This window comes from Phalangium opilio, unplaced genomic scaffold (assembly GCF_054372755.1).
Source record: "Phalangium opilio isolate 3A_F unplaced genomic scaffold, DU_Popi_V2 ptg000101l_1, whole genome shotgun sequence".
Classification (NCBI taxonomy): domain Eukaryota; kingdom Metazoa; phylum Arthropoda; class Arachnida; order Opiliones; family Phalangiidae; genus Phalangium; species Phalangium opilio.
The window spans coordinates 6,560,130-6,584,965 of NW_028324204.1; the positions used below are offsets into that span (position 1 = coordinate 6,560,130).

Sequence of the window (24,836 nt, forward strand, 5' to 3'; positions counted from 1 at the left end):
ATGTCATTTAGTTTCCTTTTGACTATGTTTTGAATAATGTCATTTGGTTTCCTTTTGACTATGTTTTGAATAATGTCATTTGACTGAAGAGTCTATGTATGTTTTCCAATCGATTAATTTCGTTAGAAACTTTCTATCTGCCTCGAAATAACTCCGTTTAAGAAAGACTTTTTATGTATATTCTGTTTCTTTTTCACCTCTCTATTTGGAAAGAAACGGTCAAAACTTTATTGAATGTTTGCAAGTGAAAGGTGAACGTATGTAAGGAAATTGATTTGAAAATTCGCCTTTTTATTAGAGATTTTTATTAAACCTTGAGGAAATTCTGTCCTCTTTATTTTGTTTAAATCAGATTGTAAAAGAAAATACGGGATAAAATGTTACATTGCGTTGCGAAGTGTTAAAAAAGAGTTTAACATATTCCATGATATATCGGCTCCACAATGTCTTATTTGACTTAAAAGTAATGGATAATAGAAAGCTTATTAAATGGTATTAGTGGTACATGGTAAGGCGAAGTCGAGGAGATAATGGTAGCTTTCATATACCTATCAGTTAAGAATTTATCAAGTCTAACTTCCCTTATTGTATTATCCGAGTTTTGTTCTTTAACTGAGTGTGTATCCCAACGTCACCAATGACGTGGTGCAAGTATAGAAATAAAAGGGAAGGACGAATATGTTAAGTGCTAAAGAATAAAAATGTTCTTCACAATCTTTGAATCATTGCTGCCTCAGTTGATCTTTACACCAGAACGATGTGTTCTAGAGTAACAAACATGCCGATAAATTTAGTATTCCATAGCCAATGTTCGTAAAAGTAGAGGCCTTCTCGATATTAATATTTTCTTTGGAAATAAACTTAAAGATTTATTCCTTACAATTTTATCTCTTACACTCTGTTTTCACTGGGCGTTTTTCGCAAAATTTTGCGTAAAAGGAAAAATGTTTCCTCTTTTTTTGGCGAATTTCGCGATTTTGCATTGCGGGTCCTATTTCTATTTTTGCAAATTTTCCCGAGCCGCGTTTTTTTTTCGTAGGCACAAACCAATCATTGAGGGTATGCAAGTCATGTGGTTAACACTGAACGCGCGTTTACTAGGGAGCCGCCATTTTGAAATTTCCGGTGTTTTACCGAGGCTTAACCTGTTTACCATAATCAATTGATTAGAGAACTGTGATGTTATTTAAATATTAAAATGAATAGATTCGAAAATATTGGTGGGATAGAAGAAATTTAAGTTACAAAGATGAAATGAAATAATTATTTATTGTAACAAAGATGTTAATATGAAGGAAATCTAATGAGCACAATCGCTCAGTTCGGACACGGAGCTTATCAGATATTAAATTCCGCCGTGGTTTCGTCCAGTGAAAACCGACCACACAGGATAAAAATTTCCATGGCGGATTTTACCTTTTTTCGCCTTTTCTCCGAATTTGTTTCCGGAAAGAAATTCGCGCGGTGAAAGTCGAGTGTTAGGGGGTGAAGGGTTATTTTTCCTTTCAATTGAGTCGAATAGAAAACGTCAAAAAGCCATTTTCCTAATATCACCATAATTAAAGGAAAGCATCATAACATTATACCTTAAAAGAACGGCCTTTTTTAAACATAAAAGGAAATATATTAAAAAAATTATCTTTTATTACAAAATAACTTGCATTAAATTAGTCATTAAAACGAGGACTATTGTGCCGCCATTGCTTTAGTGGCGTCTGCTAGCCAGAACCTCTTACCCTTACTTCTCTCAGCGTGTGCGAATTCAACCAAACGAAGAGGTTTTTTTAGTAGACGTCATTAATCCAATGGCGGTGCAGTAGTCTAGTTTCTAAGACTAATTAAATGCTAATTATTCTGCAATAAGGGATATTTTTACTGGAAAACTTTATATCCATTAAAAACCACCTTTTACATTGAAAAAGACCCAGGTCTTTCAACATAATGCAATACTTTATTAAATATTTTAATCATGTTAGAAACCTTTTTGTTTGCCAGAAACCCCAAATTACTATCTAAGAAGGTTAAGTTACTTAATTGTAGCTGAAAAATACCTACTGAGAGTGACATAAAAGGCTAACCAAAATAAAATTATTATGAGTCTATGATTTTAATAAATCCAATCACTTTAATCAGTAACGAAAGGGAGGGACAGCACACACTAAGCGGTCGAGACGGGCCCCGCGGAGTCACTGGTGACGAGCCCACTCTAAAAACCCCTTACTTCTCACCCTTGGGAACTCGGAGTTGTCCCATTACGCCGAATCCCGTTAAACCGAAATCCCAATAAATCGAATCCCGTTAAACCGATTCCCAATAAATCGAAATTTTAAGTATTGCTTTTCTCAATCAAGCCCGTTGGGCGGTTTCTGTCTATTGGGAATTTTTTATCAGAAATGTTATCTGTTGTTAGTGTTTTATAATTCTTCGTCAAAAGTTAATTAAGCAATGGTGGTTTCCGTCTCACCGTGGCCTAGTGGAAGAGTATCGGACCATCAATCGACAGACCCTGGATCGAATCCTCGAAAGGAAAAGTAAGTTTCGTAATACTAACATTCGTGTGTTTGCATACTAAAGTCATTATAAACTAAATTAGTTGCATCTGCCTTACGGTTAGGTTAGGTTAGGTTAGGTTAGGTTAGGTTAGGTTAGGTTAGGTTAGGTTAGGTTAGGTTAGGTTAGGTTAGGTTAGGTTAGGTTAGGTTAGGTTAGGTTAGGTTAGGTTAGGTTAGGTTAGGTTAGGTTAGGTTAGGTTAGGTTAGGTTAGGTTAGGTTAGGTTAGGTTAGGTTAGGTTAGGTTAGGTTAGGTTAGGTTAGGTTAGGTTAGGTTAGGTTAGGTTAGGTTAGGTTAGGTTAGGTTAGGTTAGGTTAGGTTAGGTTAGGTTAGGTTAGGTTAGGTTAGGTTAGGTTAGGTTAGGTTAGGTTAGGTTAGGTTAGGTTAGGTTAGGTTAGGTTAGGTTAGGTTAGGTTAGGTTAGGTTAGGTTAGGTTAGGTTAGGTTAGGTTAGGTTAGGTTAGGTTAGGTTAGGTTAGGTTAGGTTAGGTTAGGTTAGGTTAGGTTAGGTTAGGTTAGGTTAGGTTAGGTTAGGTTAGGTTAGGTTAGGTTAGGTTAGGTTAGGTTAGGTTAGGTTAGGTTAGGTTAGGTTAGGTTAGGTTAGGTTAGGTTAGGTTAGGTTAGGTTAGGTTAGGTTAGGTTAGGTTAGGTTAGGTTAGGTTAGGTTAGGTTAGGTTAGGTTAGGTTAGGTTAGGTTAGGTTAGGTTAGGTTAGGTTAGGTTAGGTTAGGTTAGGTTAGGTTAGGTTAGGTTAGGTTAGGTTAGGTTAGGTTAGGTTAGGTTAGGTTAGGTTAGGTTAGGTTAGGTTAGGTTAGGTTAGGTTAGGTTAGGTTAGGTTAGGTTAGGTTAGGTTAGGTTAGGTTAGGTTAGGTTAGGTTAGGTTAGGTTAGGTTAGGTTAGGTTAGGTTAGGTTAGGTTAGGTTAGGTTAGGTTAGGTTAGGTTAGGTTAGGTTAGGTTAGGTTAGGTTAGGTTAGGTTAGGTTAGGTTAGGTTAGGTTAGGTTAGGTTAGGTTAGGTTAGGTTAGGTTAGGTTAGGTTAGGTTAGGTTAGGTTAGGTTAGGTTAGGTTAGGTTAGGTTAGGTTAGGTCAGGTTAGGTTAGGTTAGGTTAGGTTAGGTTAGGTTAGGTTAGGTTAGGTTAGGTTAGGTTAGGTTAGGTTAGGTTAGGTTAGGTTAGGTCAGGTTAGGTTAGGTCAGGTCAGGTTAGGTCAGGTCAGGTCAGGTCAGGTTAGGTTAGGTTAGGTCAGGTTAGGTTAGGTCAGGTTAGGTTAGGTTAGGTTAGGTTAGGTTAGGTTAGGTTAGGTTAGGTTAGGTTAGGTTAGGTTAGGTTAGGTCAGGTTAGGTTAGGTCAGGTTAGATCTGGTTAGGTTAGGTTAGATCTGGTTAGGTTAGGTTTGGTTAGGTTAAAGAATTAGTCTCAATTATATCATTCCAGTTATTAATTTTTATTTCCTTTATGAATATTTGATACATTCCATTCAAAATTTTTAAACATCCGTTACAATATTTGATGATATGGCATCCAGTAATTTCGTCGCGGCACTGATTTTACATTCTTTGGGATTTTCAATGGCGGCTTGATATTTTTTTACAGCATTGTTGTACCTTTCGTTGAACTGAAGAAATTTTGTTTTCGCTGGTTTCGGAGGTTTCCCAGCGTCATTATCGAGCTTCAAGGATCGGCATTCTACGTGTAGCTTTTGCAGTATTTATATATATTTCAGAATATAACCAGCTTAAAAAATATATTTAAGACATTGAAATGCCAATCTTAAGAAAAAGAACCCGCCAAAGTATGAAAATTAACCCGCACATTTGGCGTTTTCGGTCCAATGGGATTCGGTTCAATGGGACATTCGATCTAATGGGATTCGGTCTAATGGGACTTTCGATCCAACGGGATTCGGTCTAATGGGACGGGAGCGGGAACTCAGCTTTTCCTGTTTGAAGCAGACAACGTACGACTTAATATTTTCTATAATGAAAGAATCTATACAGCTCTGTTTGTCATTATTTCCCTTGAAGAGTTGTCGCCAACGTTTAGTCAGCGAGGCTTCATCGTTAAGGTGTAAAATTTACCCCAATAGAGTAATTTCGGTGAGGGGGAAGAATTTTTGTCGTCTGCTTATACCCCAAATCCAAAAACACTTGATGTAAGCTAATGGACTTGTTACGTACTCCATTATTTCGTTCTTGGTTTTCCCTCCTCGTAATTTTTATCAGCCGCCATTTTGAAGGCAAATTTTCGAAGGATATTAAGGATTTATAGTTAAATGCGTGGTTAGAAGGATCAGAGGATGGCTACTGACGGTTACTCAGCTTATTTTAATGAACTTGAGCTACACGTAAAGAATAGATATAAAGATAAAATTTCATTCATCAGAAATATTGACCCATATGTACTTAAATCGAAAGACTTTAAAGCTGTAAAACCAGAAGGTGATGTAAATTCTCTTTCGCTTCTTCCAAAGATAAGCTATGGGGATATATATAATTATCTAATTGATGGAATATCCCCATTTACGAAAGAATGCCTAAGAAATTTTAAGAACTTGGGCGCGTATAACAACTTTTTAAGTGGATTCGTTAGAGATGTTTTAGTTAAACGATTCCAAACCGTAGTTCTTGTCAAAGCGACTGTAAGTATTTCTACAAATCTTACAGAACTATAGCCTATACAACTGTTAACTATAGGGTTTTATTGATAGGTGATGCATTCCCAACGAATGAATGAGACGCCCTTAAAGCCTTGGGTTATTACAGACCTTGATGGTATTATAAAGTCTGGGCATTGTACGTGTATCGCAGGCCTTGATGAATCATGCTCACACATAGCGTCTCTGTTATTTTATATCAGTTATGGTGTTGAGTTGTTTGAAAAGAAGACTGTCACAGGAGAAAAGGCGTATTGGGTTGTGCCAACAACAAAAGAGGTGAGGTATGTTCCTGTCAGTGACATGAACGTAGATTCTGCATTAAGTCAAAAGAGGAAGGCGGATTTAGTGTTAGAAAAAAACATTGAACCTCCAAAACCAAAATCATGCATATTGGTGCAAAACTTTGTGCCAAAAGCGACAGCTGAGAGCCATAGCAAGCTAGCTGAAAAGCTACACAAACATGGTGTACATAGTGCGTATTTTAGGGTTGATCGTAAATATCAGCAACCGTACATTCCAATATGTTTGACTAAAAACTATCCCATTGTTCTGACGGAAGTAGAACTGCCTCTTTTGGAACTTACTAACTACTGTCAAACAATAAACATTCAATTCACACTTGCTGAAGCTGAAAAAGTAGAAAGGGAGACCAAACTTCAGGCCAACAGTAAAATATGGCATAAATTCCGAGCCGGAAGAATTACGGCTTCAAATTTTTATCAATCCTGTCACACAAACCCGCAAAATCCATCAATTTCCTTGATAAATAATATTTGTTACCCAAACGCCAACACATTTGAGAATGAGGCCACAAGATGGGGGAAAACACATGAAAAGACCATGATCAACGAGTACCAACGCATTATGAAAGAAAAACATGTAAACTTTAAGTATGAATCAGCTGGTCTTTGCCTGAATGTTGATTATCCTCATCTTGGAGCATCGCCAGACGGGTTTGTCAGCTGTGAGTGTTGCGGTCTTGGATTAATTGAAGTTAAATGCCCTCATTCGTTAAAAAACAAATCTTATCGGGCTGGGTTGGAAAAACAACAATTCTGTTTAGATTCCCAATTCAAGTTAAAGACTAATCACATGTATTATTCTCAAGTACAGGCTCAATTATTTGTCACTAACAGAAATTATGCAGACTTTTGCATATGGACCAATGTTGATTTTAAAATCAACAGGATCTATCCAAATGAACCTTATTTCAACACGGAACACGAAAAAGCCAACCTATTTTTTAAAATGGCAATTTTACCTCAATTAGTTGGTAAATTCTACACCAAAGACCCGTCGCTGAAAGAAAATGTTAAACGAAAACCAAGGGGCTCGCGGAATAAGGCCTTTAAATCAACACTGGATGAAAGTGCAAATCGTGAAATATCTCCGCTCAAAAAAGGACATCCGAATGTATGTCCAAGTCCAACACGTGCAGTATTATCTCCGCTCAAAATAGAATATCCTAATGTAAATCCAAGTCCAACACGCGCAATATTATCTTCGCTCAAAAAAAGACGTCCGACTGTATGTCCCAGTACATCAAGATCTGATTTAAATTCTGTGGTTCCTGCAAGTAAGAGGGGAAAAACAGAAACAACTAATGTTAAGCTAACTTCTGTGATATCTGAGCCATCAATCAAAATACAGATGGAGGAAGAGAGAACCGACGAAGATGGTTTGTGGTGTTATTGCCAACAAAAATCTCATGGAAAAATGATCTTTTGCGAAAGCCCAAACTGTAATTTTAAGTGGTTTCATATTACTTGTTTAAATATGAAAAGAATTCCCAAGGGAAAGTGGTTTTGCAAGGAGTGTATTAAAAGTAAACCAACAGTTGTAAAACGTAGACTTAAAATGTAAATGTAGCTTCTAAATTACCTTGAGTTCCTAAAAGTGATAATTTTATTTGGAAATATTACATGATAATGTTAATTAAAAGTTCCTAATTTTCACTGTAAAACATTTCTCGCCTCATGAATACAACTAGGCACATTGTTATATGAAATATTTAATATAGAGTCATTATAATCAGTGGGAACAACTGAGGGAGTTAAATTGGTCAAGGCGCAGCAAACTGTACAAATTTTATCAATGGTCGATACATTTTCATTGGGAGCACGCCTTAAAAATTCGGTAGGAATTTGCGTATGCAAAATTCTATATTTTTGTCGCAATTCTCCAATTACTCTTTCTACGTGGATTCTGACGTTTGCCAATTTTCTTGTAGCTTCTACATCCAAAGGATCTAATTGTTTCTTCCCATTAAGAAAACTAGGGTATTTAATAGTTGCGCAGTAAAATCCCACAGAATCATCTATATTAAATCCCCTATCTGCGAGAACAAGGTCACCTGGGATAAGTTTATCAAGCATACCCGAACATTCTGTCAAGTGTTTATCGCTTACTCTGCCACCCCACCCCTTTGATATAAAACTAATAGAACCCTGTGGTGTTATTCCGATTAGAAATTTAACTGTATTGTGATGTTTGTAACTAGAAAAGGTTTCTGCTTGAGCCTTAACACTAGACGGTTTATCTGAGAAAACTTCAAAGCAGTCAATTATTACAGCACATTTTTTACCAAATTTCTCACGGAAACACGTCGGCATAGTCGTTTGAAGCTCATCCCGTTCTGGCCATTTTATAAATCTGTATAGACGATTATACAACGCGTTAAGGCAGTTGTAGAAAATTCTACCGACAACTGCTTCAGAAATGCAGAATCTATAAGCTATATCTTTGTTACTTGGGGATAGTCTAAGTTTCATAACTGTTAGAATAAATTGTTGAAAGGGGCTCAACTTAGAATTTTTAAAGAGATATGGCTCTATTTCCTCAACTATGTCTATTAGATATTCGTAAGAAGTCAAGCCAGTAAAAAATAGAATTTTGCCAGGGTCCCCACGGAAACAAGAAGGGGTAAATTTTAAGCTATCCAGATTTTCTTCCATATTTTTTATATGTAAATTTAGTTTATCTATTTGCTCCAACTGATGCTTTATAGTTTCACTAGCTTGCACAATTTCAAAGTTCAGGTTTTTGATTACTTCTTTACACTCATTCAACTTAATTTCCACAGATTCCAATTCAAATTGGTAACAAACTCTAAAACTTGTTTGAATAATGGAATGTCTAATATTCAAATGTTCAGTTTGAGATTCTTGCGAAGAACTAGAATGCAGGGTTTGAGTTTCTCGTGTGATATGAGTAGCATTTAGTTCCGTTTGAGTTTCTTGTGAAGAACTAGAATGCAGGGTTTGCGTTTCTCGTGCGATATAAGTGGCATTTAGTTCCGTTTGAGTTTCTTGTGTCAAATAAGTAATAATGGGTACTGTTTCAGTTACTATGGAACGTTTTCTAACAGGCAATTCAATTTCAGTGTTAACGGAGTCTTGTAAATGTGACAGTTGTAAAGCAGTGTTAATATTCTCAACAGATGACATTGTAAATGATGTATCAGAATATTCTAAAGTTGGCACAGATGTGCCATCAAACGATTTCTCGAAACACACTGTCGAATTCCCTATTGATAAGGTGGTATTAGTATAATTTCAATATTTTCCTAACACTTTAAAAAAATTTATCTTACCATACTGCGGCCCCAAGTTAGATTTTTTGGAATGAGGTGTAGACAAGGCTATGGGTGTGGATGAAGCTATAGGTATGCCTATTCTTTTTCGTTGATGTTTTGTAGGCTTCAATGATAACGAATCCTGCCTTGATCGTTTAATCCTTCCATCGTAACGTTTCACAACTGCTGGGGTATCCGCTATACTTTTCAAATTATTGGGTAGCCAGTCAGGGTTAGTTTTATCAAAAAGCTTAGACGGGGCCCCTGAGAACCGATTGAAGTTATTATCTTATGTACTACGATTAAATTTCACTTTTAAACATACCTGAATAAAAATGCCTTGAACAGACTCTAGTATATTCCGTTACGTTGCTAAGCCTTAGCTTCACTATCCACTGTGTACGCCTATATGCCGACAACTCTTCAGTTTTTTCCCCCTGATTTTTAACTACGCACGGAATTCGATAAAAACTAACATCTTCTGGCACCTCGTTTTGGTTTTTATTACGCTTGCTTCCTATACAGCCTTCAACAACACACCGCCAATGCCTTCTACCCATTGCAATTAGCTATTAACTCTCCTAATTTTGCCTCCAAAATGGTGGTATACGTGAGGAGAAATTATGTATATAAAACACATCAAGTCTCCGCTAGATGGGTGTACAGTAGTATCTTCTCCCTGACCCCGCGTGACGTTACAATACCCCCTCAGAAATTACTCTATAGCTGATTAATATGTCCCAGCTCTCACAGATCATAATGTAGTAGTTAATTGATCTACCAGTAAGATTAATAATCAATTTGAACATACCAACAGTATTCGTAATGTCTGGCTTTTATCCCAACCGAAGTTAATGTTGCCTATAAGGAGCTAACAGTTCTGACCCTGAAACGTCACACCCTTCTATCTCTTACTGGAGTTTCTTCCCCCATAACGGTTGGAAACAGTATTCTACACGTAAAAATGCCAACCAGAGGGGGGCTGCGTGACGTCAGACTATCTCTTCCCCTATTCAGTTGTTAGCTCCCTATTCTTATAACATCAACATAACACTACTCTGACCGAGGCTTAGCAAAATTTGTTAATAATAAAAGATTCTGTTGGCTTTTAAATTTAAAATTAATTTTAGTAAAGAATAAGGGCAACGGCCCATAGGAGTTTGGGCGAGCTAATGTTAAAAAAAATTTGATCGCTGGTGCGGTGTTTCTACTTGCATATTCTACGTTGCTTGGATCACCACCGTTTTGTCGAAAAAAGAGGCAATAAATCTCAATAATCTAAGAGTTGAGGTCAGTTTAAGTTTCGCTCCATAATGCTAAAGATAGGCAAAACAGGCGGATTAAACCCCGGAGTAGACTGTCTTCCCCCACCTGAAATGACTTCGAAGTTGGAACATATCTAAACTCTGAATCAATAATAATTCTGGGAAAGTTTCGTTTTATACCTACACAAGTTGGGAAAGCCAAAATATTACCTCTCCGAGTGGAGATGACTATCACTACCCCTTAAACAACCTAAATATATGCATCTATCGCTTTTTTTAATTCTTTGCAAGTGCAGGAATTGAATTTTAAAATAGTCTATTGTTCAAGCCTTTTCAATATCTCTCAATTGCTGTGGAAACTCTACTCTCTCGCTATACCTCAACCGCATTCTTAGTCTACCAGTATGATTTGTAACATTTGTCCATATCAAAGCTGAATCATACCTCGCCACACAAAAAGCAAATGTGCCCAAATCATGGAAGCCACAACCCAATCACACATAAGCTAGGCTCCCACTTAACCAAAATAATTATTAAACAGTTAAATACTCACACAGGTTGGCAAAATCAATCTCCTTCAGTAATACGTAAGGCTTAATTATATTATTTGCCGAACAAAATTAATAGAGCAAATTTAAAACTTAACTGCTTCCTTCGAAATTCTATCAAAGAATGAATCAACTGTTTAAAAAAAGGTTTTTTTCGCTAATAGGGCGCTATCATACCAACAGTAATTCCGTCATATTTAAAAAATATACATTGCCAACACTTTTTTCAAATAAAGAATGATAAAAGTGCGTAAAAAAGGTCTTTCACAAATAGGCCTAGGGGGCGTATAAACTAAACAGCAACAACGCTCTACAGCTACACTAATCTTACACAAACAAGGAGTACTACAAACCCACTACTGGAAGCGGTATTTTTATTCAAACGTAAAACAATTTCGCTTAAGCTTAACATCTCTAGACATCGGTAAAAATGTCTCTATCACTCCTAGGTAACTGTATGCACAGGATTTTACGACATTATAACTCAAATTCATCTGATTATGTTTTAACAAGGTTAAATCTAACTGGGAGTAAGATGAAAGGAGTAGAAGCTTATCTGTTTAAGGAAATATGAAATTTTATCTTAACAGTTCGTTAAATCATAAGTTTATAACGAAAAAGCGCGGAAGGGGAAAACGAGCAGACAACAGCGATTTTTGGGGGTAGAAGCAGAAGGTTAAGAGCGCCATCTGTCGTCCGTGCCAAAGTTGAACTTCCACTCGAAACGCAATGAGAAAGTGGATAAAATAATGCCATCAGCTATTTAACTGCGTCGACATATTTAACGACTTGACCCATGACATGCCCATAACACTGGCTTCTATGAATCCTATTTATTCTTGGATGCTAGGAAACTTGGTAGACGTAACAGTCTGTACCAAGTACCCAAGCATCCTTCAATAAACGCCTGGCAACATTGTGGTACGCATGGTACAACTAAAAAATAGGATGTGTATCTATCTTTCCAGTCACTCCAAGTCGTTAAGCCCTCATTACAGAGGATTTGAAACACTATCGTAATTCCAAGTGTCTCGAATCTCTACGTTCCTGTCCATTATGAACAGTGCTGAGAGAATGATACATCAGAAAGAGCCATTCAAATCGAATTGCCGAAAATATTATCCATATTTTCATTTCATATAACAGAGAAAACAAATTATTATGGTTCTGAGAGGAGCTTCCCATTTTGGTTGTTGTTCTCAAAAATATATCGCAATGCACGGGCCTAGATAGATATTGGAGGCAATGAAGGAAATATATCACAATGCGTGGGCCTTGATAGATACAGGAGGCAATGTAGGAAATATAACGCAATGCACGGGCCTAAAAAGATATAAGAGACAATGTACGAAATATAACGCAATGCACGGGCCTTGATAGATATAGGAGGCAATGATTTAACGACTTCGGTACTTGGGTTTATCTTTAATATTTAAATAAATATAATTATTTTTAATTATTTTAATCGCCAGTAAATAACTTTAAAAATAGTTAAATCGTTTAAAATAAAGTTGTTCCTATTATCTTTCGAAACTTTGCTAATATTGACGTTTAAAGTGAAGGGTACCCCTCTTGCCCGCTTTTTTCAAATTTTGGGGTATATATACATTTCGATTCCATTATAATAATAGATAAAAACGCATTCGCGTGAACCTTTGGTGGAAGCCCTGCCATTGGGAGGCTAGACGTTTCTCGTAACCCTAGCCGATCGCCGCGTATATCTTAAAACCAAATAATAGATAAAAACGCATTTGCGTGAACCGATGGTGGAAGCCCTGCCATTGGGAGGCTAGACGTTTCTCGTAACCCTAGCCGATCGCCGCGTATATCTTGAAACCAAACCATGACGGAGGGAAAGAAGCCAGAATGTACTGACTGGCGTCCATGTGGAATGGACAAAAGACCTGAAGATGGTGGTGCATTGAAGCTGGTGTCAATGTGGAATTGACGAAGAACAGAAGATGGTGGTGCATAGAAGCTGGTGTCAATGTGGAATTGACGAAGAACAGAAGATGATGGTGCATGGAAGCTGATGTCAATGTGGAATTGACGAAGAACAGAAGATGGTAGTGTATAGAAGCTGGTGTCAATGTGGAATTGACGAAGAACAGAAGATGGTGGTTTATAGAAGCTGGAGTCAAGGTGAAATTGACGAAGAACAGAAGTTGGTGGTGCTTGGAAGAAAGCACGTACAGACTAGTGTCCATGTGGGATGGACAAAGACTAGCAGATTGTGGTCCTTAGAAGCCAGTTAGTAAAGACTGGTGTTGGTAGATGAATGACCAAATTTCCGTGAACCGCGAACGCGTTCCGGAAATCGGGTATTTGTTTGCTCCGATTTGTAAACTGCGAACGCGGTCACGTGGGGTCTGACAGACAGACAGACACACAGACACACAGACAGACACGGCCGGTGTAATACCTCTCACGTGACATACGTCACTCGGAGAGGTAAAAAGGGACTACGAGAAAAACGTCCCAGAAATCTGGCCTAATTCCAGCTCTTTTAGACCAAACGCCTGTAAAAATGTTTAACACGTCTAGCACCAATGTATTGCAGATAATGCGAAATCAAGGGGCTGGACAAAGAACATATATATAGCTATATAGGCTGGGTTGTATAGTCTTTGTTTTCCCCCCATTAATAGTAGGTAAAAATAACTAAGAGTAATAATACCAACAATGTTCCCAGAAGTGATTAATAAATACGTTAGTAATATCAACATCATTTTTCATAGACATACGAAATATTGTGTACAGTATAAGCATTTAATTAATATTTTGTACAAGTTTACTTATGAGGAAAATCATTTTATTAATATTTTATACACGCTTAGGTATGAGTGAAATAATTTTAGTGGTATTTTAAACAACATAAGTGAAGAGTTCCAAGTCTGTTGTGTCCTTTGACTGATAACAGCTGCCCCTATCTTCGTGGCGTCGATAGCCAAGTAATATTGACAATTACTTTCATGGACACACTAAATATAGTATGTCGTTGATGACTGCGGTGGCCATGTATAGAAGTTTCGTATCATATGTTTTGGTGCGGATGTGAATACGATGTTGCAAAAGTTAGTTGGTATAGTCACGAAATCCACAATTGGCCAGAACTATGTCATTATTCGAACTTTTCCACATGAAAGAATAAACACTAGGGTCATTGCGGCCTTGGAAGAGCCTTTTCATCCTCAACGTTTTGAATTAAAATAACCTTTCGCGTGACGACTTAATGTCCATTTATCAGTCACCGTGGATTTGTGACTTTATACTAACTGGTTTTTGGAACTTGGCGTGGATGAAAGTATCATATAACGCTACTAACGTGAGCTCATGCCAATGGTTAATTTTTCACCCTTACAATTACAGTACCATTCTGTAATCGAATTAGCATGTAGACCTTTAGGGAACAAAGCTTGATGGGTTGTTTAACGTAAAAATTCACAGCAAACTCAAACAAGGATTAGATCTCTTTATACCTCGACGTTGAACCAACCCCAGTAGCAAAAACTTGTCGGGCCGACACCAAACCTGGTCAATCGGCCCGATAAAGTTATAGGACTGTCGGTCCACAATACTTCATGTCCGAGCTATTGAGTAGTCAAGGCGTACTCGGATAAGAATAACGCGGTCTTCCAGCCGACTCAAAACTAACTTGTGGAGAGACAGTTGGAATATTGTATTCGCGTCACTCCACCAACTCAGAACTGACTAGTCGAGCAGCAGTTAGAAAAGGAGCTGAGCGTCACTAAACCGACTAATAATATTTAGTCGGTATAGTGACACTCAGCTCCTTTTATTAGTCGGTTTAGTGACGCTCAGCTCCTTTTCTAACTGCTGCTCGATTAGTCAGTTCTGAGTTGGTGGAGTGACTGTGACGCTAATACAATATTCCGACTGTAACTTGACAAGTCAGATTTTGGTCAGCTTTTAGGTCGCTGGATTCTTCTACGAGGACACATTGACTACTCAATGGCTTGGACTTGAAGTATTGTGGACCGGCAGTCAGATCCACTGGGCCCATTGATCAGATTTGTTGTCGGCCCGACTCGATTGGTTTCTGATGCTGGGTATGATTATAAGAAACATCTCATCTCCATATGGCGGTTTCCCTCCATAGCTACCTTTCATTCTCTAAGCTATGATTCGGAAACCAATTTATACTCCCGATTTCTGTGAAGCAAAACAAGTGACATACGCTACACTTCAAACCTCAATTTTAGAGAAGTGTCTCAAAAATGTTCAATTGTTTTTCTTTAAAACGGTGTAACGCACAATGATAACTAACGAAGAAAATGTATAATATTAACTTAATATCTAATATAATCTTGATTTTCGTCTCAAAGCTAATAAAGAAAGAGTAATAGACCCCTTCGATATAACTAAGAGGGAAATCCAAGGCGCTAAAAGGTTGCCTTCCGTATCACTTTTTGACGCCGGCGCTATAGCCCTTTTGAATCAAGAGAATGCACAGAGACGGCAGTGTATCAACCCGTAGTATGTCCCAATGCAGATGGTTGTCTACATCGAAACGTTTTCAAGTCGGTGTAGTGACGCGCCCCATAAATACCATGCAGAAAATACATTTAGTCGGTTAAGTGACGGCTGCCCGATTAATTAGTTTTGAGTCAATTTAGTGACGATGATCCAATATACCACCTGTCGGTAGACAAGTTAGTTTAAGTGTTCTTTAAGTCCGCTTGATTCTTATCCGAGCGCTCATCGACTCCTCAATGGACTAGACATGAAGTATTGTGGACAGACAGTCCAATAACTCTATCGGGCCGATTGATCAGATTTGGTGTCGGCCCGACTTTTTTGCTGTTGGGGATTCTACGTCCTGTTTTGAGTCGAGTATCCGACTTACGGTGGTTTGAAGACGTTTACCGACAATTATCCGATTCGGACATCTAACCGCCTGTACCGACAATAAACCGACTACAAAAAGGGCGGGAAATGCTACTGGTTAACCAGACGTCTCTACGGTCAAAACAACGTAAGACTCATCATGTCTTGCTTTGAAGTCGCTCATATAACGACGCTTTTCACGTCCATTTCGCACTGAACTGGGAAGTCAGACAAATCAATGTCCTCAAGCTTTTGCTATTGTGATAACTTACGAAGAATTCCTCTTTCAATTACTGGTTTCAAATGGCGCTCAATATGTCCTGTTGTAAACATTTTATCCATCGCATCTCCTAAGTTGTTATTGTGATGAAGCTCCGAATGATAGGCGTTGACGACAGCGGTGGCAATGTGTAATAGTTTTGTGACGTATTGTATGTGGACGTAGGTACGATGTTGAAGACTCTTTGAAAATATTCATTAAATACTTTAGGTATGTTTCTTTCCTTGAGCGATTAAATTCAGAGGTGCTTAGTCGCGTTTCTCTTTCATTGAAAAATTATCCACGCCAAGTTCCGAAAAGTAGTTAGTATAGAGTCACAAATTCACGGTCTGCCAGAACTTCATCACTAAATATGAAAAAGGACCTAAGAGTTCTTCGGGTGTTAATAGCGAATATGGTCAAATAATATCAAGGACATAACCAGTCGTGGTCATCTGAACCCTTGGCTTGAAAACGTGTTGTAACTTTTGAAGGCAATAATGTTTTTGGAGGACCGTGTAATCTTTTGACCTTCGAATTCGATTTTACGTTCATGCCGACAATTTTTATGCTACAATCGTCACGCGAAGGGTTATTTTAATTCAAAATATTGAGGATGAAAAGGCTCTTCCAAGGCCGCAATGACCCTAGTGTTTATTCTTTCATGTGGAAAAGTTCGAATAATGACATAGTTCTGGCCAATTGTGGATTTCGTGACTATACCAACTAACTTTTGCAACATCGTATTCACATCCGCACCAAAACATATGCCACGAAACTTCTATACATGGCCACCGCAGTCATCAACGACATACAATATTTAGTGTGTCCATGAAAGTAATTGTCAATATTACTTGGCTATCGACGCCACGAAGATAGGGGCAGCTGTTATCAGTCAAAGGACACAACAGACTTGGAACTCTTCACTTATGTTGTTTAAAATACCACTAAAATTATTTCACTCATACCTAAGCGTGTATAAAATATTAATAAAATGATTTTCCTCATAAGTAAGCTTGTACAAAATATTAATTAAATGCTTATACTGTACACAATATTTCGTACGTCTATGAAAAATTATGTTGATATAACTAACGTATTTATTAATCACTTCTGGGAACATTGTTGGTATTATTACTCTTAGTTATTTTTTACCTACTATTAATGGGGGGAAAACAAAGACTATACAACCCAGCCTATATAGCTATATATATGTTCTTTGTCCAGCACCTTGATTTCGCATTATCCGCAATACATTGGTGCTAGACGTGTTAAACATTTTTACAGGCGTTTGGTCTAAAAGAGCTGGAATTAGGCCAGATTTCTGGGACGTTTTTCTCGTAGTCCCTTAGCAGTTACAAAACGAAACTTTCCCAGAATCCTATGGGCCGTTGCCCTTATTCTTTCATTGAGGTTTTTTGTTGTGAAAAAAATAAAAATCGTACCTAATTAGCCTCCAGTTTAATTCCAAATCCAAAATTTTTATTTTAAACGAGAGCTCAAACGCCATGTTTTTCTTGCTCAATCTCCCTCTAACGGCGTGATTCACGACAAAAATGCCGTAAGTCCAATATAAAAATTGAGGGCTAAAATGCGTGTCTCGAACAGTGGTAAAACGCCCTAACTCTAATACCAAAAACAACGTAACTAGAAGTATGTGTTTATAATGATAAAAATCTATAATTCAACTTAATTGATCTTAATGAAACTAAAAATGGCGCTACAATGAACTGTTCTCTTTCATTTAAGATTGTTCCCAAACGTATCAAATGAATAGTTTTCATTATATCCCTGCGGGGTTGACCCCCACTTTCTATAAAATTCCCATGTTATGTCTATGGAAGAATATTGTATTTTTCACCGAATGTCTGATTAATTTTATGGATTCTAAAACCACCCTTAACAACTTTTTTCTTTATAGAATTAACTCTTAGTTGGATCGCTTTGAAATATTAACCACACAATTAGGGCCCAAATTTTAGTTCACTGGCAAAATTTCAAAGCAGCAAACACAATACGAAAAATGTTACGGCCAATCAAAGAACCCTCCTTTAGCATTATAGGCAGTATCAAGTCTTATCTAAGAGAGCAACCGCTCTCCTAGAATTTCTTCTTTTTTATTTGTTTCATTTCTGTCAGCCCATTATAAAATTGCTAGCTTACGTTATTGAACATGCGTTACTCAAATATATCCAATCAGTTTGGTTTCTCCGTTTTTAGTGCAGACAGCCTATTTTTTCGCCGTACTTAACTTAAAGTGCGAATTGTAACTCTAAAGCGGGCCTTAAAACAAAATGTCAGATAACATGACCAGAGTCCTGCACGGGCCGGGCTCAAGCCCGGTCCGGCCGATCGGGTCGGGCCGAGCCGGGCTTTCCACTTTTGAAAATTGTATCGGGCCGGGCCGGGTCGGGCTTTTAAAATTTTGGAAATTAACGGGCCGGGCCGGACTTTTGTTCATTTTTCAAAATTCGGGCCGGGCCGAACTTGATTATCATTTAATCCAAAGTTCAAATGAAAGATAATTTAAATGAGTATAAGATTCTAAGGACAAATGTAACGAACAATTATAAAAAGAAATGAAAAATACACGACGCTAAAGCAAATATGAATTCAAATCATTGATTTTATGTAAAAAAATATAAAAATTACAACTGCACTACGTGTAACGGGCCGGGCCGGGCCGGGCTTGGTTATTTCCTGTAACCGGCCGGTCCGGACCGGGCCGAAAAACCAACTATGTACTCGGACTTGGGCAGGGTTTCGGGCTTATTTAAAATGCTAAAACCGGGCCGGGCTTGGGTCGGGTCTGAAAAACTCGGCCCGTGCAGGTCTCTGAACATAACATTATACCTTAAAAGAAGTCTGCTGGCCCATTGGGCCGAATGCCATAAGACCGAATGTCCCATTGAACCGAATCCCGTTGGACCGAATATAGCCAAAATGTGCGGGTTTATTATCTTAAAATTCTCATTGCTATTAAAAGATATATTTTTAAAGCCGTATTTTAAAACCGAATTAAAAACTACCTCTTTTGGTTTAAAGAAAATACCCTTGTCCTTAAGCTTGCGTCTATCAATACACTTTCCTATATAAATAATGATACTGTGATGATCAAATCCCAAGTTTAAAAGAATGCCTCTATTGTAACCGAGCCGAATCAAAGCCAACCTGAAATGACCCGTAAAACAATCAATATTTGTGAAAAGGCATATATTTATTGTTCAAGAAACTAAATAAATAAAGCGTTAATTGCTCCAGAATCTTTATAAATTTGTTGGAAAAGGCCCGTTTTTATTATGCAAGGACCTCAATGAAAAAAAATATTATGACAAATCGGTTATTCTACCACTTCCAATCCTAACCTAACCTAACCTGACTTAACCTAACTTAACCCAACCCAACCTAACCCAACCTAACCTAACCTAACCCAACCTAACCTAACCTGACTTAACCTAACCTAACCTAACCTAACCTGACTTAACCTAACCTAACCTAACCTAACCAAACCTAACCTAACCAAACCAAACCTAACCTAATCTAACCTAACCCAACCCAACCTAACCTTAACCCTCTAAAATATTACCGTAATTTTAATAAAATTTAGGCAAAATATTTTAAATACTCAAAGGCCATTATTCCAATAGTATTATTTTATTACATTATAGTTTCCCACACTGTCTAACGTAACTTCAATTAAGTTCAAATGAAATTAATAATCAATTGAATGAAACTATTATTACGTAGTTTACTTTTTCTTTCGGGGAATCGATCCAAGGACTATCACACGGTAGTCCGATACTCTTCCACTGCGCCACGGTGAGACGAAAGTTCCAATCGCTAAATTAACTTATATAGCCTTATAAAAAATAATAATAATATTCCTAATAAAAAATCTCAATAGACAGAAACCGCACAAACGGCTGGATTTTAAATCATATTTCAGATAAAATCGGTCGATTGGGAATTCGGTCGAATGGGATTCAATCCAATGGGAGGACACCAAAAGGACGGCCTTTTTCTAAATATTAAGGAAAAACATCCAAAAATACACGATCGCTTATTACAAAAAAAAATAGCATTTAATTTGTCTTAAAAGCGAGGACTACTGCGCCATCCGTCATTGCTTTAGTGGCATCTGTTAAATCAAACCACTTTACCCTTAGCTCTTTCATCCTGTGAGATTTCAACCAATCCCATTTGAGGAATGTTGTTCTGGCTAGCAGACGCCACTAAAGCCATGGCGGCGCAGTAGTCCACGTTTTTAAGACTAATTTAATGCTAGTTATTTTGTAATAAGAAATCATGTATTTTATTCATATTTTTTCTTTTATATTTGGAAAAAAAGCGTTTCTTTTAAGGTATAATCAGAGATAGATTTTATTTTGAGAAGCAGGAATGGAGAACAGAGTATTCTAGGAGCACGTCAAAGTTCCGGACCCCCTTCCCCGAGACGGGGGGAAGAAGAGGCGGGTCATAGCGACAGGGGTAAAAGGAATTACATATTTTTCTCCGTGGCCGTCAGCAACGTCATCAAAACGTAGTTGAAGTGAGACAATAAGGTAATTTAAAATTTTCGTTACATGTTCGAAGGAGGGGCTCTATACTGGGCTATTCAGTCGGACTGAAGTAAACACTAACCGTTCTCCATTTCTGCTTCTAAAATTATATCTATCCCCGTTATTATGTAATGTTACTTAGCCTTTTCCTTTAACTGAAATTATTGCTATTGATGGACAAAAGGTTGAAACTATTAGCAAATAAACCCCACACTCTTTCTTATAATTATTATTATTAATAGTATGTAAAGAATACATGTATAAGTTTGAAATGTTTTGATAACAAGATGTGTCTGGCCTGGCATACAGGTTATACGTTTGCACGGCACCAGTCGAATTGCCATTATTGTTATAATATGACCCTAAAAACTGTTTGTTAACAAATTAGAATTAAAAGGACTTTATCTAGTCTTAAACCAATTAGAATTAAAAATACTTAATCTAGTCTAAATCAAAGTACTAAAATTCATACCAAAATATGCTGTAAAAACGTGAGATAGTGGATAACCAGCTACAAGCTAATTGACGGGAAAGAATTTCGTTTGGTTTTTTATTCCAAAGCTTCGGTATTTATTCTTGTGTATTATATTTTCGAAAGATCTAGGAAAGGTGAAGGGTTTTTTAAAAAAACATTATTCAATAATGTAATCGAATTTAAAATTGTTATAATGTAGTTTATTTAGATATCATTATAAAAATTGATATTTTTTGAAGTATCTTCTATTAAATTTCGACTCAGTCTATAGGAAAAATGCAACGTTTGGAATAATACTCGTCGTGGCACAATCCTTGCACATTGGAAAAGCCTCCTTCTAGATTTGCGACAAAGCATTCGCAATCACTATCAACAGCGCATTCTGTAACAAAGTAAAGTTATACGTTAGAATTGGCAATAATTGAGAAAAAACACGTTTTCATATTTGATTTATAGAGATTTTTGGTCCCTGGAACCAGCTTCGAGGAAAATAAAAAGGCTTATAAACTAAGAATGATCAAAAAGTGAAGTTTAAACTTGCTAATGCAGTTCATTTATATCTCATTTAAAAACTGATTTATTAAAGTATCTGTCCAAGACTTTTTCGAATTAATTTCAGCTAAGTCTATATCTGCTAACAAAATGTCGCAGCATATCAAAACTGTATTTACCAGTCAGAGTTAAATAAGTATACTATGCTCATTACAATAAAAGTAGTGAATGAAAAATGGTGATTTTTTATTGATTATTCTACTACTAATAAGACATAATTATGTAAGGAAAATCCAACTTAATTTGAAAATTAAAATTATTCGTATAGGCATTTTCTGGATGTTTGATTATACATATGTTTTAAATTTTTTGGAAAAATCTATAAGAATCACTTTATTTCCCTTTACACTCCCTTGATCTACTCTAATCAGGGATAGATTTAATATTAATTTAAATCTAAATCTATCCTTGCATGCTCTTATATTATAAATCAGCCATCGACTTCTCTCCACCCTCTAGCCGATGTATTTAATTCTTCGCAATTAGAAATAATATACTATCTGACACGTTTAACCCCACGCAAGAATGTTATTATAATCGATATAGTGTAAGAGACAGCATAAAATAAGTCTGTTTTATCAGTGTCTATACCTTCTCCACTTTTGGCACTTTCAGCTCCAGTCAGCAGAAGGGTGAATAATGCGCAAGCAACAAACAAGTTCACAAGTTTGAATCCCATTTCTAATTGATGTCACTGCTGTATAAAATAAAAATAAAAAACCATGATTAGCTAAGACAGTATCGTAAGTCGACCTCAATAGTGCAGAAATGAAAGTTATTGCTGGCAAACTGGAAAAGTTCCACTGAATTAGCATACCGAGACATTCTAATCGGTCTACATTTTAATAGCAAACATTCCAAAGATTCGATAACAGTGAAATCTATCAAGAAGTTATATCAGTATCTCAGAGATACTAGATATAACTTCTTGATTCTATTAAGTATTAACTTAAGAACTATCTCAAATTTGTACATCGCGTTTTTGGCGCATGTGAGAGTAGCATCAGAAACCTGGATGTTTAATTTGATCTAAAGTGTAGCATACGGTTTAATGTATTTAGAAAAATATATTTTAACAAAAATCTCAGAAATTGTACTATAAAAATATTTTTACAAATATCTCAAAAATAGTATAGTAAAAATATTTTTACAAAAATCTCAAAAATAGTATAGTAAAAATATTTTTACAAAAATCTCAAAAATTGAATTTGAAAAATATTTTGCAAAATCTTAAAAATCGATGTACAAAATATTTTGCAAAATATTGAAAATTGTAATATAAAAATTTATATTAATAGTCAACATAGTTTCCATAAAAAGAGTGGAGTGGGGAAAATCTTATTTCTATACTGCACCTATTGGTACCGCAACTCGGACATACATTAAACGTGTGTTTAGACTTACCCGTTCCCTTGAGAATTATAGAATGATTAAACCCATTTGATGAACTCGCCTTTAAATATCCATAGTCAAGCTTATCTGCTTCACACGCTTAAAATAAAGTCTAGTATTTTATCTCTTAAATATAATAAAAAAATAACACTTGCTACTTCTCATGAGGATTTCAGTTACAAAATTTTATTAAGACTGATAAGTTTTATGGGTCTAGGTTGTGTATTGTACAGCATTTTTTTCTTCTTACGTTAAAAAATTGTAGAAACGTCAAATTACACATGCTGGGAGTTAGTATTTAGCCTATCTAGCGCTTTTGTCATTATACATGGTGACCGATATTTTGAAAAGCATATAACCCATATTTCAGCAGAAGTGTTTCGGTGGAAGAGAGTAATGTAGACGTACTTCGCTTTCAAACAAACATTTAGAACTTCCTTATCCGTTTTCGCGGGATTGAGGAAGTCGATTGAAATAATTTTATTATGCAATTATATTTCTAAATGAAGACGACGTAGAAGCATCGTCGCTCTGAGTGATTTTAGAGGCTAAAATGATGTTTAATTTCGATGGTGTCTACCAATTACATAGGATAGAACGGTGCGTCTTTCGGTGGTTCATCTTCACAAACATAATATTAGGTACTAGATTCGATGGCAATGTTACGAATGCTCGTTTAATACGTGTTCATTTCTATGGCAGTTTTTCTAGCAACGAGTTTTTGTTCCTGTGGATTATTACTAACTAATGAAATAGGTACATTTTCAAAGTTACAGAAGCTTCACGAATCGTGCACTAAATACAAGGTAATTGAGAATTTTCGAATCAGCCACTATCAAAGGCGGAAGGCTAGAAATGATTAAATGCTTTATTAGTAAATCATAAGAAATATAGAAGATACAAAATAGCATGAACTTATTTATTATCCTGAATATATGTTTCATTAGTAGGGGTGCGCGAATACCACTTTTTGGATATCGAACAGGTGACCGAATACCAAAAATTTTTCCTTATCGAATTGTTTATTCCAAATCGAATACCGAATAGTTAGGCCTTGGTAAATATTTTACTAACCGATTAATACTCGAAAATACTAGGCTTAACTACTCGTGAATAGTTAATACAAGGCAAGGAGAAAAACATTTAAAAGCTCCTAAATTTCAGAGTCCCTCTCCTCATTGGTGGCCAAGTATTTCTAGGGGCTTGCTGGTAGTGTTTGATGGGAGACAAATAAAATTGGGATGATATTTGTTAAAGCAAGGTGGGTCTCTCTAGTGCCAAGGACCGAGTTTTATGGTAGTCAAACTTTAATCGAATAGTCAGTACGGTATTCGATATTCGTATCGAATAGTGAAAATGGGCTTATCGAATTACGAATCGAATCAAATTATTCGGTTCGGTATTCGATCGAATTATCGATTGAAACGATTAACCGCACACCTCCATGCATTAGCCTTTCTATCATGTTATTTAGGGATGGGAGGCGCCTTTCTATTACATACGCGTTTAACGTTATCGCGGTAGCCAATCAGAAAGACACCTGGAAGTTTGAACAACAGAAGACGACCAGTTTAACGCAATTGTATGAGGGATACACTTTACGCTCAGCTTTACTGAACTGCGTCAGTTGAATATTAAAAATGATCGCCGATAAGGGAATAAATATCTCAAGGCGATGTCAAGAAGGTCATTTTTGAAATGAAACTATATTAAGTGCGGCGTTATATAAAAAAGTGAGGCGTTTGAAAAGAAACTACCAACATTTAAAATCGTGGGAATTGATGATACTGGTACCTCTGCTGTTGGAGGTACAATTAATGCGGTAGTTGATCAATTTACATGCAAAATTAGTCTTTCGCGTGACAATTGCTTTAGCTTTAAAAACAAACAGCTCATTATTCTTGTACGTCACGCATACTAAGCCCCTCCCATCTCTGAATACGTAATTAAGCTAGTCAATTCACATGGATACCCCCCATTTCACCCAATTTAAAACACCCAATTCCCATTTACCCAAACCTCATTTAACCCAATTCCCAGTTCTCCTATTCCAATTAACCCAATATTGCATACCCAAAAAGACTCAAATAGAGTAGAATTTGATGGTTTTATTTATTTATTTTTTCATTCCATAAGGGATACACTTACTTGAAGTGTATA

General features: G+C 36.6%; 2 protein-coding genes and 2 long non-coding RNA genes across 4 annotated transcripts; 1 reads left to right on the forward strand and 3 right to left on the reverse strand.

The window, feature by feature from the left end:
• Positions 1–3,968: 3,968 nt before the first annotated feature.
• On the reverse strand, positions 3,969–4,471 carry LOC149631180 (uncharacterized). Its single transcript, XR_016374106.1, has 2 exons — positions 4,361–4,471; positions 3,969–4,282 (listed from the first exon to the last, which is right to left on the reverse strand). It is a non-coding gene; the product is annotated as an uncharacterized LOC149631180 (long non-coding RNA).
• Positions 4,472–4,986: 515 nt separating this feature from the next.
• LOC149631181 (uncharacterized) lies at positions 4,987–7,067 on the forward strand. Its single transcript, XM_089851227.1, has 3 exons — positions 4,987–5,186; positions 5,256–5,319; positions 5,405–7,067. Exon 3 carries the CDS (start codon positions 5,505–5,507, stop codon positions 7,065–7,067), a length of 1,563 nt encoding a protein of 520 aa, XP_089707353.1. The 5' UTR covers positions 4,987–5,186; positions 5,256–5,319; positions 5,405–5,504.
• An 89-nt stretch (positions 7,068–7,156) lies between these two features.
• Positions 7,157–9,778, reverse strand: LOC149631182 (uncharacterized). The gene is made up of 3 exons (XM_089851228.1): positions 9,104–9,778; positions 8,797–9,042; positions 7,157–8,730 (listed from the first exon to the last, which is right to left on the reverse strand). The coding sequence occupies exons 1-3, from the start codon at positions 9,336–9,338 to the stop codon at positions 7,157–7,159; spliced, it is 2,055 nt and encodes a 684-aa protein (XP_089707354.1). The 5' UTR covers positions 9,339–9,778.
• An 11,134-nt stretch (positions 9,779–20,912) lies between these two features.
• On the reverse strand, positions 20,913–22,702 carry LOC149631183 (uncharacterized). The gene is made up of 3 exons (XR_016374107.1): positions 22,689–22,702; positions 21,876–21,981; positions 20,913–21,114 (listed from the first exon to the last, which is right to left on the reverse strand). It is a non-coding gene; the product is annotated as an uncharacterized LOC149631183 (long non-coding RNA).
• Between the last annotated feature and the right edge of the window lie 2,134 nt (positions 22,703–24,836).